This window comes from Trichomonas vaginalis, chromosome III (genome assembly GCF_026262505.1).
Source record: "Trichomonas vaginalis G3 chromosome III, whole genome shotgun sequence".
Taxonomy (NCBI): Eukaryota; Parabasalia; order Trichomonadida; family Trichomonadidae; genus Trichomonas; species Trichomonas vaginalis.
In genome coordinates this window covers 21,939,127-21,951,307 of record NC_067205.1, presented here as the reverse complement: position 1 = coordinate 21,951,307, position 12,181 = coordinate 21,939,127, and the positions used below count along the sequence as shown (strand labels likewise).

The window sequence follows — 12,181 nt, the reverse complement described above, 5'->3', positions numbered from 1 at the left end:
CAAACGCAAAGGTTGAAATATGGAGATTTGGAGATAGTATTGAAAAATGAGCGTTTCGAATTCGTTTGCAAAGGTGGTGCGGTGATATCAAATATAAAAGAAATTTTATTTATGAATTCAAAAATTAAAGGTATAACGGATGATATAACATCAATTCCACCAGAAGAACAGAGATATTACGCATTAAATGCATTTCCTAAAGTTTTGAAGATTGGAAGATTTAATTTAAATGAGGAATTCATAGAAGGTTTCCTAAATGACATAATGAAGAAGATAGATAAGGAATACGTGGATAGTGAGTTAATGAAGAAAGCAGATTTGGTTTATGTTGATGAAAAAGATAATGAAATTAAAGAAAAGGTTGAATGGTATCATGAATGGACATTCGAGACTTTTAAAGTTAAAGCTGATACAGGATGGGTTTCAGGATGTTTAGACCTTAAAGCAGATAAGGAATATGTTAACAATGAGTTGGAGAAGAAGGCAGACAAAACAGAGCTTCAAACATTAAAGATTGAAATACTTCAAACATTATATCCTGCAGGCTCTATTTATACATCAATGAACTCAACAAATCCAGCAAGTGTTTTAGGTTTTGGTGAATGGAAACAGATTGTAAACAAATTCTTATACTGTGCTAGATATTCAAAACAAGCCGGTGGTTCAAAGAAAATTAAAGAAGCAAACCTTCCACCGCACACTCATACAGGAACTACAAACTTTTCTGGCGACCATAGACACTCATTAAGAGACCACCCATTATACAACTCAGAGTATGAAGCTGGTTATGATGTTTTATCTCCAGCTTATAACGATTCAACAAAAAAGACTTTTCGACAAACTGAACCAGGAGGAAATCATTCACACACTTTCACAACAAATCCAACAGGCTTGGGCGAAGATTATATGCCACCATTTATGACTGTATTTGCATGGTACCGCGTTCATTGAACGCACTTGAGCCTAGACCCTTTGGGTCAAAGCTTACCGAATGAACTAAATATATTTTATGTCTGTAATTAATTAGGTAATGAAGTAATGGATGAACTGCAGAAATATATTTTATCGTTAATGGTTTTTAGGTGTCACTACGTCACCATGTGTCACCAGGTTAATTAACTTCTCTTAAAAATGATGACAACATGACATTTAGACAACAACACAGGTACGAAAGGGGGAAGGCATTTATTATTTATTTTTGAAGAACTGAAGGTGTCACTATGTCACTATGTGTCACTCGGTTGATTAACTTCTCTGAAAAAATGAGACAACATGACATTTAGACAACAGTCCTGGAAATATATTTTATCGTTAATGGTTTCGTCAATGGTTTCAGGTTATTTAATAATTAATTATTTTTGAAGAACTGAAGGTGTCACTATGTCACTATGTGTCACTCGGTTGATTAACTTCTCTGAAAAAATGAGACAACATGACATTTAGACAACAGTCCTGGAAATATATTTTATCGTTAATGGTTTCGTCAATGGTTTCAGGTTATTCAATAATTATTTATTTTTGAAGAACTGAAGGTGTCACTATGTCACTATGTGTCACTCGGTTGATTAACTTCTCTGAAAAAATGAGACAACATGACATTTAGACAACAGTCCTGGAAATATGATGCAGCCCAAAAATAAAGTTAGTTTTAAAATTATTTTTATTTTTTTATTCCTATATAAATGACAGCAACAACAACAAGCAACTATATCGTTTCTGATGAAAAAGTTATTGATTCATTAGCTGAGGAATTAGTTGTGGCAGAAACTAAAACCCTCAACGAAAGAATTGGTGAAAACAGGATTGATTTACATAACTACCTCAAACATGATGGAGGAAGAGGAAGGAAAACTGGTATGGCTTTATTAGTAAATAAAATATCAAATTTAACGATTATAGATGTCGATATCAATAAATCATACAATGATGAACTTAAAGAAACAGTTAGAAAAGACATTCTATCAAAACTTTCGGATAAAGATGTTATCGTTAAAACCGCTTCAGGAGGTCTTCACATTTATTGCAACACTAATTTCTTCTATGCAGTTTCGAACAGAATGATTAAATGTTATTCCTGCAATGATTATGATATCGATATCATGACTTCTATTGATGATTCAAAGCGTTCTTTAGTGGTTATGGCTGATTCAAGAGTTCGCAAGAATGCAACAGAACCAATCAATACATACTCATTCATTCGCGGAAGTTATGATTCAACATTAACTAGAACCGTGAATGATATATTAAATGATTTGAATATTAAGGTAAGAGTTGAACAGAAGAATGAAGAAATAAAGAGTATAATGAATGAAAACAAAGATGTAAACATTGACGATAAACTTGCCCAGAGCATAGTTGATGGCATCAGTGATTTTGAAGTACATAATGACGGTGGAAACATGAATTTAGAAAAAGAAGTTACATTATTCACACTGTTTCAATCAATTAATTCGTTACCTAATCATTTAATTAATGAAGCATACGATAACGTTTATAACTTCTGCAGTTTAACAGAAAATGCAAAAAGTAATTTTGAAAAAGCACGTAGTAGATATGCACATTTAATGACTTCTCCATTTGTTTTAGTGAAGATTCTAAAACTATATCAAAAGGAATATTATGATGAATATGTTTTACCTTTATTACGTAAGCAAAAAATAACATTTGATATAAAACTTGATGACTCGTTTTTGATAACAGATATTAGACGCAAGGCTGAAAATCATCAGTATAAAAACAGTTCTGAAGTCATTGAGGATTTATCACGTGTAATCCGTTTTGCAGATTGTGGAAATAAATATTTCATTCAAAAGGACTATAATATCCACGACAAAATGAATCAAATATCATTCGTTCTTCAATCAAACATGAAAGAGTCACTCAAAATGATTAAATTATTTAAAGAAGAAGGTAAAACAATAACAGCATGGGATGTACTACTAAATCAATTGTCTTCATTAACCGTTAAGGGTGTTTGCTTTAAATCTGATTCCCCAGATGTTTTCTCAACGTTTCAAGGTTATAAATACAACATTATCGAAAAACCAGATTACTCAAAAATTGAGATGTTTATGAATTTCATTAAAGAAGCTATTTGTGATAATAACGATGAAGTGTATAAATACCTACTCGGTTGGATTGCATCAATGATTCAACATCCTGGAATCAAGAATGAAACAGCAATTATTTTGAAAGGACTTCAGGGAACAGGTAAAAACAGATTTACAGATATTATTTCTGAACTTCTCGCCGGTTATTCATGCAAAAACATTACTGAAATAGGTGAGCTAACGGGTAATTTCAATTCAGTAGTTGAGAATAAAATGTTTCTTGTACTTAATGAACTCAAGAATGTAGGTGAAGATAGACTCGCAAACTTCAACGCTTTGAAATCAATTATTACGGATAATGAGATTAGAATTAATGAAAAGAATCAACCCAGAAGAACTGCTCAGAATGTTGCAAACTTCATTTTCGTAACTAATAACGTCTACCCTGTCAAAATTGAAGTTGGAGACAGAAGATACGTAGTTTTAAGAGTTAATGGTAAATTTAAGGGTCAATTTGATTACTTCAAGAATTTGATGAATTCATGCACAAAGGAATTTTATGATAATTTACTGACGTATTTTATCAATTACGACCTTTCATCATTTAATGTACGAATCATACCGATGACTGAAGCCAAACAAGATTTAATAGAATTATCAACAAATCCTTTAGATGTATGGATAAGTACACATTATGATGAATTGTGTGCAGGTATGACGTGTAAAAATGCTCTATTCTGCAAACCATCAGACATGAAAGACAAGAATTTCCAAATGAGCATTAAAGATAAAAGTGATAAGAAACAGAGAAGAATAGATGGTAAACAAACATGGTGTTATGTTTTGAAAGAAGAAATGAAAGGATTATATAAACAGGTTGAACCAAACGATAATGAGGATTCATTTACTGACGATGAAATACTGTAAATGACGCTTTATAAAGTATGATTTGAATTTATTTTTGCATTAATCCTTCTGTGTTGTCTAAATGTCATGTTGTCTCATTTTTTCGGAGAAGTTAATTAACCGAGTGACACATAGTGACATAGTGACACCTTCAGTTCTTCAAAAATAATTCATAAGTGCCTTCCTCATTAATCCTTCTGTGTTGTCTAAATGTCATGTTGTCTCATTTTTTCAGAGAAGTTAATTAACCGAGTGACACATAGTGACATAGTGACACCTTCAGTTCTTCAAAAATAATTAATTATTGAATAACCTGAAACCATTGACGAAACCATTGACGATGAAGTCTTGACAAAACATTTACGAGGGTGAAAAAAGAGGTGAAAAAAGAGGTGAGATCTCACCTCTTCACCTAAACATTATTTTTATTGAATTCAGCAACAAAAATCATGAATTTCCTTAAGATAGAAAAAAATAAAGTTAGTTTTATTTTTATGAATTATTTTTATTTTGTATGTAAGAACAGTAATGACAAACATTGAGTTTGAAACAGTTAGAAAGATAGACAATGACACCAAAGTGGTTAGAATAGGTGATTTAAACGTAAGATACTCAAAGAAATACAACAAATATTCTTTGTCAGACATTATATCTCCATCTGGAAAGAAAACAAAGGATTGGGTTAGAATTGCTTCTACTCAGAAAATTTTGACAAGAAATCCTGAGCTTATGATATCAGTAGCATTTCATGGAACAAGAGCATATCTTATAGACAAAAGTCTTATACCAATAGTTTTGTTATGGTTAGACTCAGTTGTTGGATATAACTTCATAACTTATGGTTCATTCGATACAGAACGTTGCAGTGAAGGCTTACTTTACATCGTTCAGAAACCGAAGGACTTCAATACAAAGAGATATAAGATAGGAAGAACATATAATATAACTCAAAGATATGACAGTACAGTCAATAGAGTCAAGGTTGTGTTTGTTAATGATATGAGAGCTGCTGAAACAGAACTACTTGAAAAGTTTGAGAAAATGTATGGTGCTCCCATAAAAGGTAAAGAAACGTTTGAAGTAGATGAGATAGATAAAGCTATAAAATTATTTGACGAAGTTGCTGAAAAATACATGTAAAGCGTTTATTTTTGGTCTTTTGTGAAGAATATAGCAACTGTCTGAATTCCGGCGGTTGCTTTTTATACAAAATTCATGCAGGAATTCCTGATGAAATCAAACATGAAAGAGTCACTCAAAAATAAATTTTCTTATCATTCAAATTAACTAAAGATGAACTGAGTAGGTGACAAAAGTGCATACTCTTAAACAACCGTCGGATTTCCGGGTGAAATCGTGACACACTTTCGTCTTTCGTAGGCAGTGGTGGTTGTTACAAAAGGTAACTTCGAATGTAGCGTGAAATCTGCAAAAAAAATTCTGAAATTTGAATGGAGAACACAAAAATTGAATAGTTTACGTCAATAAAAAAGAGAAAAATTAAGCCAATGTATCTCGAACCTAGGACGTAGAGTAGCAATCACACTGTTTATCCCATTACACTACATGCATCTCTCACCTCAGTAAATGAGATCAACTATATGATAACTTTTTCCCCATTATATTCTTGTGGAAAAGTGACAAATAGCAACTTTGACCCTCTCTCAAGATGAACTTAATAAAATAATGATAAAATAACTGATAACAAAATTTTATTTTTGCATAAATGAATACCCCACAAGCTCAAAATTTACCACGAATCATAACAAGGGAGGAAATGATAAAAATGATGCAAAAACTAATTAAAAACAACAAACCACGAAAACCGAGAAGATGTGGTTATGCAGTAATGATGGAAAGAAGATGAGGAATAAAAATTAAATTTGGATAGAGTTTAAAAATTCATCTTTATTAAATTCATCTCTTCCAATCAATTTATTTATTCTATTAAATTCTTTTATTTTTGCTTCACTCAGTTTAAGGATTGAACGGTAAGTTTCTAATTTTTCGATTATTTCTTTCCTCTCTTTATCGTTTTCGACCCCACCACATTGCGGCTTCTTTTTATAATAACATATTTTTGATTTAATTCTGTTTAGTTTCTTTTTATATTCATCGTCTGGACTCTTGGATGCTTCGTTGTCACCCATTTCTTACGAAATAAAAAAATTAAATATTATTTAAATATAATGGAGTAATAAAATAAATCGGAATTTCTATTAATTTATTGTTAACCTCAACTAATGCATTGCCGTTAATATATCTAATAAATTCAGCTATTGTGTCAAATCTTCGTCTTCTTTTTGTCATTGATTTATCAGTTTTTCCATAATCGAGATGAATCAAAACTTTATCCCCTTGTTTAAAATTCATGAGCCCCGAATTAATTTGTTCACGTTTAACATCATTCAACCTTTCCATTTGTTTTCTAATATATTCCCATTCTTTTGAAATATCATTTTTCATTTCCACTGGTTTCATGTTTATAGTTCTATGCCATGTATTATTGTAATAATATACTAACTGTTGTATGATGGAGTCATGATTTCCATCCCAGTATATCTGACCGTTAACCCCTAACACATCTCTAAGAGTTCTCATTACCGCATCAACTATTTTATTATGAAACGTATATGGAGAGGATGAAAAGAAAAAATTAATTTGTGGGAAATAATGAGCCATAGCTGCCTGAAATCCTTTATCACCATCACCCCTGATATTATCCACTCTTTCATGATCTAGTAAGTATTGTATAGCTCTTCTTGTTTCCTGTTCTGTTTTCCCTTTCACTGGAATGCAATATAAATATCTAGTGTTAATGTTAATGGCAAATAAATAAGTAACATTTCCTTTTGAATATTCCAGATGATTGATTTCGTATGAATATGGATATGGTGCAAATGAAGGGCGACTAAATTTTTCCTTTAACGGTTGAATTTTCGGGTCAATTGGTTTATTTAATATCTTGAAATCCTTTTTAAAATCTTTTTGCTTCTTTAATGTTTGAAATGGATATAATAAAGTGAATGATGAAGGATTAACTGAAGGAGGAGGTACTGTCGTTGGAGGTTTTGGTGTTGCAAGTGGTTTAATTTTATCTGCTTTGATTTTGGAATTCATTCCCCCCTTCATTAATTCTGGATGTATTCTATTCATTTGTTTTAAATATGCTGTATATAAAGGTTTGATATACTTTCCCGCTTCGAGTTTATGTTGAAGGATGAATTCCAAAAGTTGATCTTCATTTAAAAGTCGGGCTGAATATGATTTAACTAATGAATCATAAATTAAAGCTTGTGCTTCATTTATGGTCTGAAGGACCTGGGCGTTTTGCACCCTTTGTTTTTGTTCCTTTGGTTTTTGTGGCTCATGATTATATAAATTATATAATTCATCAATATCTTCTTCTGTTAATACTTTATTTTTGAAATCTTTCAACTGTTTAAGTTGTGATTTAGTTTTTCCCTTTGAATATTCATTATTTATAATTTCGTCTTTAATTTTAGAAATTATTTTATCATGATATTTCAAAATTTCATTTTTATAATATGGATAATAATATTCCATATCATCACCCGTTATATTGTTATTATGTTTTTGGAGATATGATTTTAATTCATAATAAGTAAGAAAATTTTGATTAAGTACTAAATCATCAATTAAAATTTTTAAATCTACATTATTCATTTATATAAAAATAAAATAAGTGTTTTAAATAAATGGCATACAACATCCATTTTCACAACATACAGCCTTAGTGTGTGCTCCTGTTAATGCAGTCTTACCGATTGTTAAGCGAGTCATTGACCTGTTTTTAAGTTGTAAATTAATATTCTGACCATCGAAAATAACTTTATCATTTATTATATCCAAATAATTTTTAGGTGTTAATTGTTTATTTTGTCGTAAACTAACACCTTTCATTTTTTGTGCAATCTTTTTAAAATCACTTCCATCAATTGAACCGTTGAATGATGTATAACACTTAGGGCATAAAGCAACCATGTTATCACCTTGTTTCTCAATTGCTAAACCCAATAACTTCTTCTCATGTGCTTTTTCTTCAGCTTTATTCTTTAATTTAGGTTTAAATTTCTCATCAAAACAGAAGAAATCAAATGGTGCGAATTTGAAAATGTTTTTATCATAAAATTGTTTATCGGTAACAATTGCTTGAAATGCTTGAGTGTTAGGAAGATTTGGGTCGCCAGCGATTGCCCAATAAGATGAATCAGTATCACCTTCAATGAAATGAAAACGATTAACATCCATGCATTTATACATAAAATCATAAATGAAAACTAAATACCAGTATTTTGCATTATCTAAAGTGAAGAATGCCTCTTGTAAACATGTTTCACATCTATAAAATCTATCTTTGAGCATCACTTGATATGTATCTTCACCTATTTCTCAATCAAGAATCACATCATTAATGAAAATTGATGATTTAACAAAAAGAATAGAAGAGATTGAAGAAAGAATAAATCAAATAATTGATTTCATAAATTCAAATAATCATTAGTTTCAATTTCTTCTTCTCGTTTATGAGGTCTTTGATTATGACTCCATTGATTCCATGAAATTAAATATTCTTTATCATTATATTTATACCTCATTAGCTTATTTTGGCTTTCATATTCATTTAATAATTCACAATCTTCATTTTTAAATTGAAGTTTAACCCATTCAGGATTTAAACAATGTTTAATTAATCGCGGAATATCTAACATCATCTATATATAGCTTCTTTTATAAAAGATAAAAAAGAATTTATTTTAAAATTAATGCATAATTTTTTTTAATGATTTATAAATAAATATATTTTAATACATCGTCTATATATAGATGAAACAATAAAGGTCACACAACCCGCACTCACCTACTACTTCGAATTCATCAAAAATGTTTAGAAATTAATTCAATTTAGGTGTTGTGTAAAAAAAAAAAAAAAAAAAAAAAAAGGAAGTGGGGCTTCCAGGCACTTCGTGCCCTCTAGCCCCTAAATTTTTTCCAAAGTTTAGAATGTCATTCCGTAATTGGGACGAAGTCATTGCGCACTTTTCTACGCACCAACCAACACCAGAGCAGTTAGAAGTGCTTGAGAAGATGAAGGAGGAGACTCTGGAGTATTTGAGACAACAAATTGCAAATTACAATTCGAAGATTGACGAAACAGTCTATAGAGTCTCATCGGCAGAGTCACATATAGAAGTGGACCAGTTGGTCAGTGACTTATTATATTATACTGCTGAACGAAACAAATTATATAACAAATTGAAAGAATTGGAATAAAAAATTAATATTTTACTTATATTTTTTTTCTTACAAGCTCTGGGTAGTATGTGGGGGGCTTCCCCCCGAAGATGTTTAGTATAAATGAAGTTTTTATTCGGAAAATTGTTAGTCTTCTGGTGTGAATTCGGAGGACTCTTCTTCTTCAACATCAAAGTCATCTGGTGTATCGAACTGAATGTATGAAAGCCAAATGTTGTATGTGTTTTCCAATTGGCTTTCAAACTTGAGATACATTCCATGCATGAGTGTTATTTCAGTTTCAACGTAGAGTTGCTGATGTGGCTTGAAGACATGCATGAGAATTGGTCCTCCAAATTCGTCCTTGAAAAACTTGCAGTAGCAAACATAAACTGAGATAGAGTCTCCTTCTTCAATGTCTTCTGCTTGGTTAACGAAATGAATAGCAATTTTGCGTACTTGAATTGTGTTGTTGTCTGAGTAAAATAATGGTTTGAACTTGGGGTTGAGTGAGCTAAGACATTGCCATTTTGCTGTTTCTTGTCCGTACTCACGTTCTTCTTCGTCATCCTGATATCCGTAACTCTTTGATTTGAATTCGACCCAAAGCTGTTCGACTTTTTTTGCAGCTTTGGGTGGAAGACTTTCAATAAGCTGACATATAGTTCTGTCAACCATTATCTTTGTTATTGTTGGAAAATAGTTGACAATTGTGTCACCTAATTCGAATGGGTCAGGTGTTTCTTTTTGTAGTTTGGTAAAGTCTGCAAGAACTTTGTTGAGTTGTTCACAATATTCTTTGTTAAAAGTTGCAGGAACTCTTTCTTCTGGCTTTGAATTGAAGTATTCTTCAGACAATCTGAGTAGTATTTTGCGTAGTTCAGCGTTGCTGTGGTTCTTTGTAATACGGAGCTCGTTTGGTATTGTTTTTGGTAGTGAAAGTGGCTTTGGATTGAGTGAATTGCAGGACAAATTTGAATTTGAATTGTCTGTTCTGCTTGGAGAATGTGTAGATGCTGCAGTTTGATATTGAGGTTCTAAACCTGTGGGTGCTGAAAGTCTGCAAGCAATTTCTTCAGGTGAATTTGGAGCGAACACGCTAGCGAATGCCATTAGACAAAAATAAACTGTTTTTTTCAAATAAGAGTTTGAGATGAACCGTTTTCGTCAACGGAGACCCCCTCTATTTTTTTATTTTATTTAATAGTTACCGTTGGCAAACCGTTCCATCTCAAATATTGAATGAACTATAAACGTTTTTTGTTTTCTATATATACTTTTTTGTCCAACGGTAAAACTTTTTACACAACGGTTTTTGAGAGTCGTCGCCGTTGACTTTTTTGTAGAGCACTCAAAATAGTATAACTTTGTCCGGACAAGTAAGGGTCTATCGTCGCTACAGGAAAAGTTACAGGCGTTCCAAGGAAGTATACTTTGAGAAGCCTTTTCCCCCTTATAGAATGAGATAGGACGGTTATTTTACAAAACTGACAACACTTTGACCGAGTAGTTTTTTGTGCTGAACAAAAAGTGTCATACAAACAACCGTCAAAAGCCGCTTTTTAACTTCACTTAAAATGCCACGTAAGCTACGTAAGAATATACGTAAGAGGAAGAGAGCATTGAAACATCCAATAGTAAAACTGACACCACAACAACAGTTGCAACAACAAATTATGAATGACCCCACTATGTTGCAACAAATGTCAAGCAATCCTATGCTTTTAAACCGAGTTTTGGTGCACAGAGTGGAGGTTTAAGAGCGGCACTTTTAGCGAAAATGGCAGGCTATGGTGGAGCTGCAGACGGAACAGCATATAACCCTCAAAGTCAAATGAATTTGAGTTCACTCAAAAATCAAATAACAGATGTCAAAAAGTCAAACATAGACATACAGAAGCAAATAAGTGAAAACGAAAAGAAACTAGAATATGACAGACACACAAAGAAATTCAATGAGTTAAACGTAGAGAAAAAGAAGAAAGAAGAACAACTGAAAGAACTAAGTACAGAGGAATATGCGAAAAAGTGTCAGAAAAAGCAGCAGAAGTAGCAAAAATGGAACAAGATGTTATATAAATTTGAAAAACCATACTACTCAATATAAAGTACTGAAAGATGAAGAGATAAAACAAAAAGCCATGAAGACATATATGGAAAGCGATGAGTATAAAAAAGAAAGTTGAAGCAAATGTAAAGGCAGAAAAACTTTTACAGTTGCAAAACCAAACCGTACAGTATGAAAACTTAGCACAAGAAAGTAAAAATAACGACGCAGCCATGCAAAAGGCAATGAAAAGCGCAGAATATATAAAAGCTAATAATGACTGGTTAGATGCCCAAGCCAACGCTAAAGCAGCCCAACTTATAGGGTCAATAAGGACAAAAATACAAGCGGATGAAGACAGTTCAAATGAAGCTTTAATGAATGCTGACTTTAAGAACGCCTTCGAAGCTCTTCATAGTAAGGTGAAACTAGTGAACGACTTCTCATCTGGAAAGAAACTGAAGTCTGAAGGTTTCGACAAAGAGTTAAAAGAAGTAGCACAAAATATGACGAAAATAACAGATGCAGCAACGAGACAGGCAGTTCAAAGTGCCTATGACGCCGTTAGAGCAACTGTTGTGAAAAGTCAAGAAAAAGAGTTACAACAGACCAAAACAGACCTAGTAAATGCTTTCTTAAGAACGAAAAGTCAGGTAGGACATTACGCTGCAGATGGAACATATGTGCCAGCTGGTGGAACTTATATACCACCAAACCCTCCAAGAGAAGCACCTGCACCAGGACTACCTAGAACATTTACATCGTCACATGGACACAGACACAGGCATGCACCAAAACCAACACAACAACCAGCACAACAACCACCTCCACAACCAGCACAACAACCAACACAACAACCAGCACAGCAACCAACAGTTCAAAACCCTGCACAACAACAACCACAAACAGAGCAAGGACATAA

The 12,181-nt window shown here is 32.4% G+C and overlaps 5 protein-coding genes and 2 pseudogenes across 7 annotated transcripts, besides 4 other annotated features; 5 read left to right on the top strand and 2 right to left on the bottom strand.

The window, feature by feature from the left end:
- Window positions 1–4,292: part of a mobile genetic element that runs on past the window's edge.
- Window positions 2,058–3,113, top strand: TVAGG3_0741450 (uncharacterized protein; the record flags this gene model as incomplete). The annotated part of the gene is made up of 1 exon (XM_051244894.1): window positions 2,058–3,113. A coding segment is annotated over one exon (1,056 nt), but the record flags the coding sequence as incomplete, so codon positions are not given.
- Window positions 3,324–3,991, top strand: TVAGG3_0741440 (annotated as a pseudogene). The gene has a single exon. A coding segment is annotated over exon 1 (668 nt).
- A 393-nt stretch (window positions 4,293–4,685) lies between the features above and the next one.
- TVAGG3_0741420 (organellar and viral DNA polymerase type B) lies at window positions 4,686–5,096 on the top strand (the record flags this gene model as incomplete). The annotated part of the gene is made up of 1 exon (XM_001294169.1): window positions 4,686–5,096. The coding sequence occupies one exon, from the start codon at window positions 4,686–4,688 to the stop codon at window positions 5,094–5,096; it is 411 nt and encodes a 136-aa protein (XP_001294170.1).
- A 160-nt stretch (window positions 5,097–5,256) lies between these two features.
- Window positions 5,257–5,286: a mobile genetic element.
- A 908-nt stretch (window positions 5,287–6,194) lies between these two features.
- Window positions 6,195–6,863: a mobile genetic element.
- An 804-nt stretch (window positions 6,864–7,667) lies between these two features.
- Window positions 7,668–8,240, bottom strand: TVAGG3_0741390 (uncharacterized protein; the record flags this gene model as incomplete). The annotated part of the gene is made up of 1 exon (XM_051244893.1): window positions 7,668–8,240. One exon carries the CDS (start codon window positions 8,238–8,240, stop codon window positions 7,668–7,670), a length of 573 nt encoding a protein of 190 aa, XP_051091480.1.
- A 741-nt stretch (window positions 8,241–8,981) lies between these two features.
- Window positions 8,982–9,251, top strand: TVAGG3_0741380 (uncharacterized protein; the record flags this gene model as incomplete). Its single annotated transcript, XM_001295335.1, has 1 exon — window positions 8,982–9,251. One exon carries the CDS (start codon window positions 8,982–8,984, stop codon window positions 9,249–9,251), a length of 270 nt encoding a protein of 89 aa, XP_001295336.1.
- Window positions 9,252–9,359: 108 nt separating this feature from the next.
- Window positions 9,360–9,551, bottom strand: TVAGG3_0741370 (uncharacterized protein; the record flags this gene model as incomplete). Its single annotated transcript, XM_001295336.1, has 1 exon — window positions 9,360–9,551. One exon carries the CDS (start codon window positions 9,549–9,551, stop codon window positions 9,360–9,362), a length of 192 nt encoding a protein of 63 aa, XP_001295337.1.
- Window positions 9,552–10,321: 770 nt separating this feature from the next.
- Window positions 10,322–12,181: part of a mobile genetic element that runs on past the window's edge.
- TVAGG3_0741360 lies at window positions 10,904–11,857 on the top strand (annotated as a pseudogene). Its single transcript has one exon. A coding segment is annotated over exon 1 (954 nt).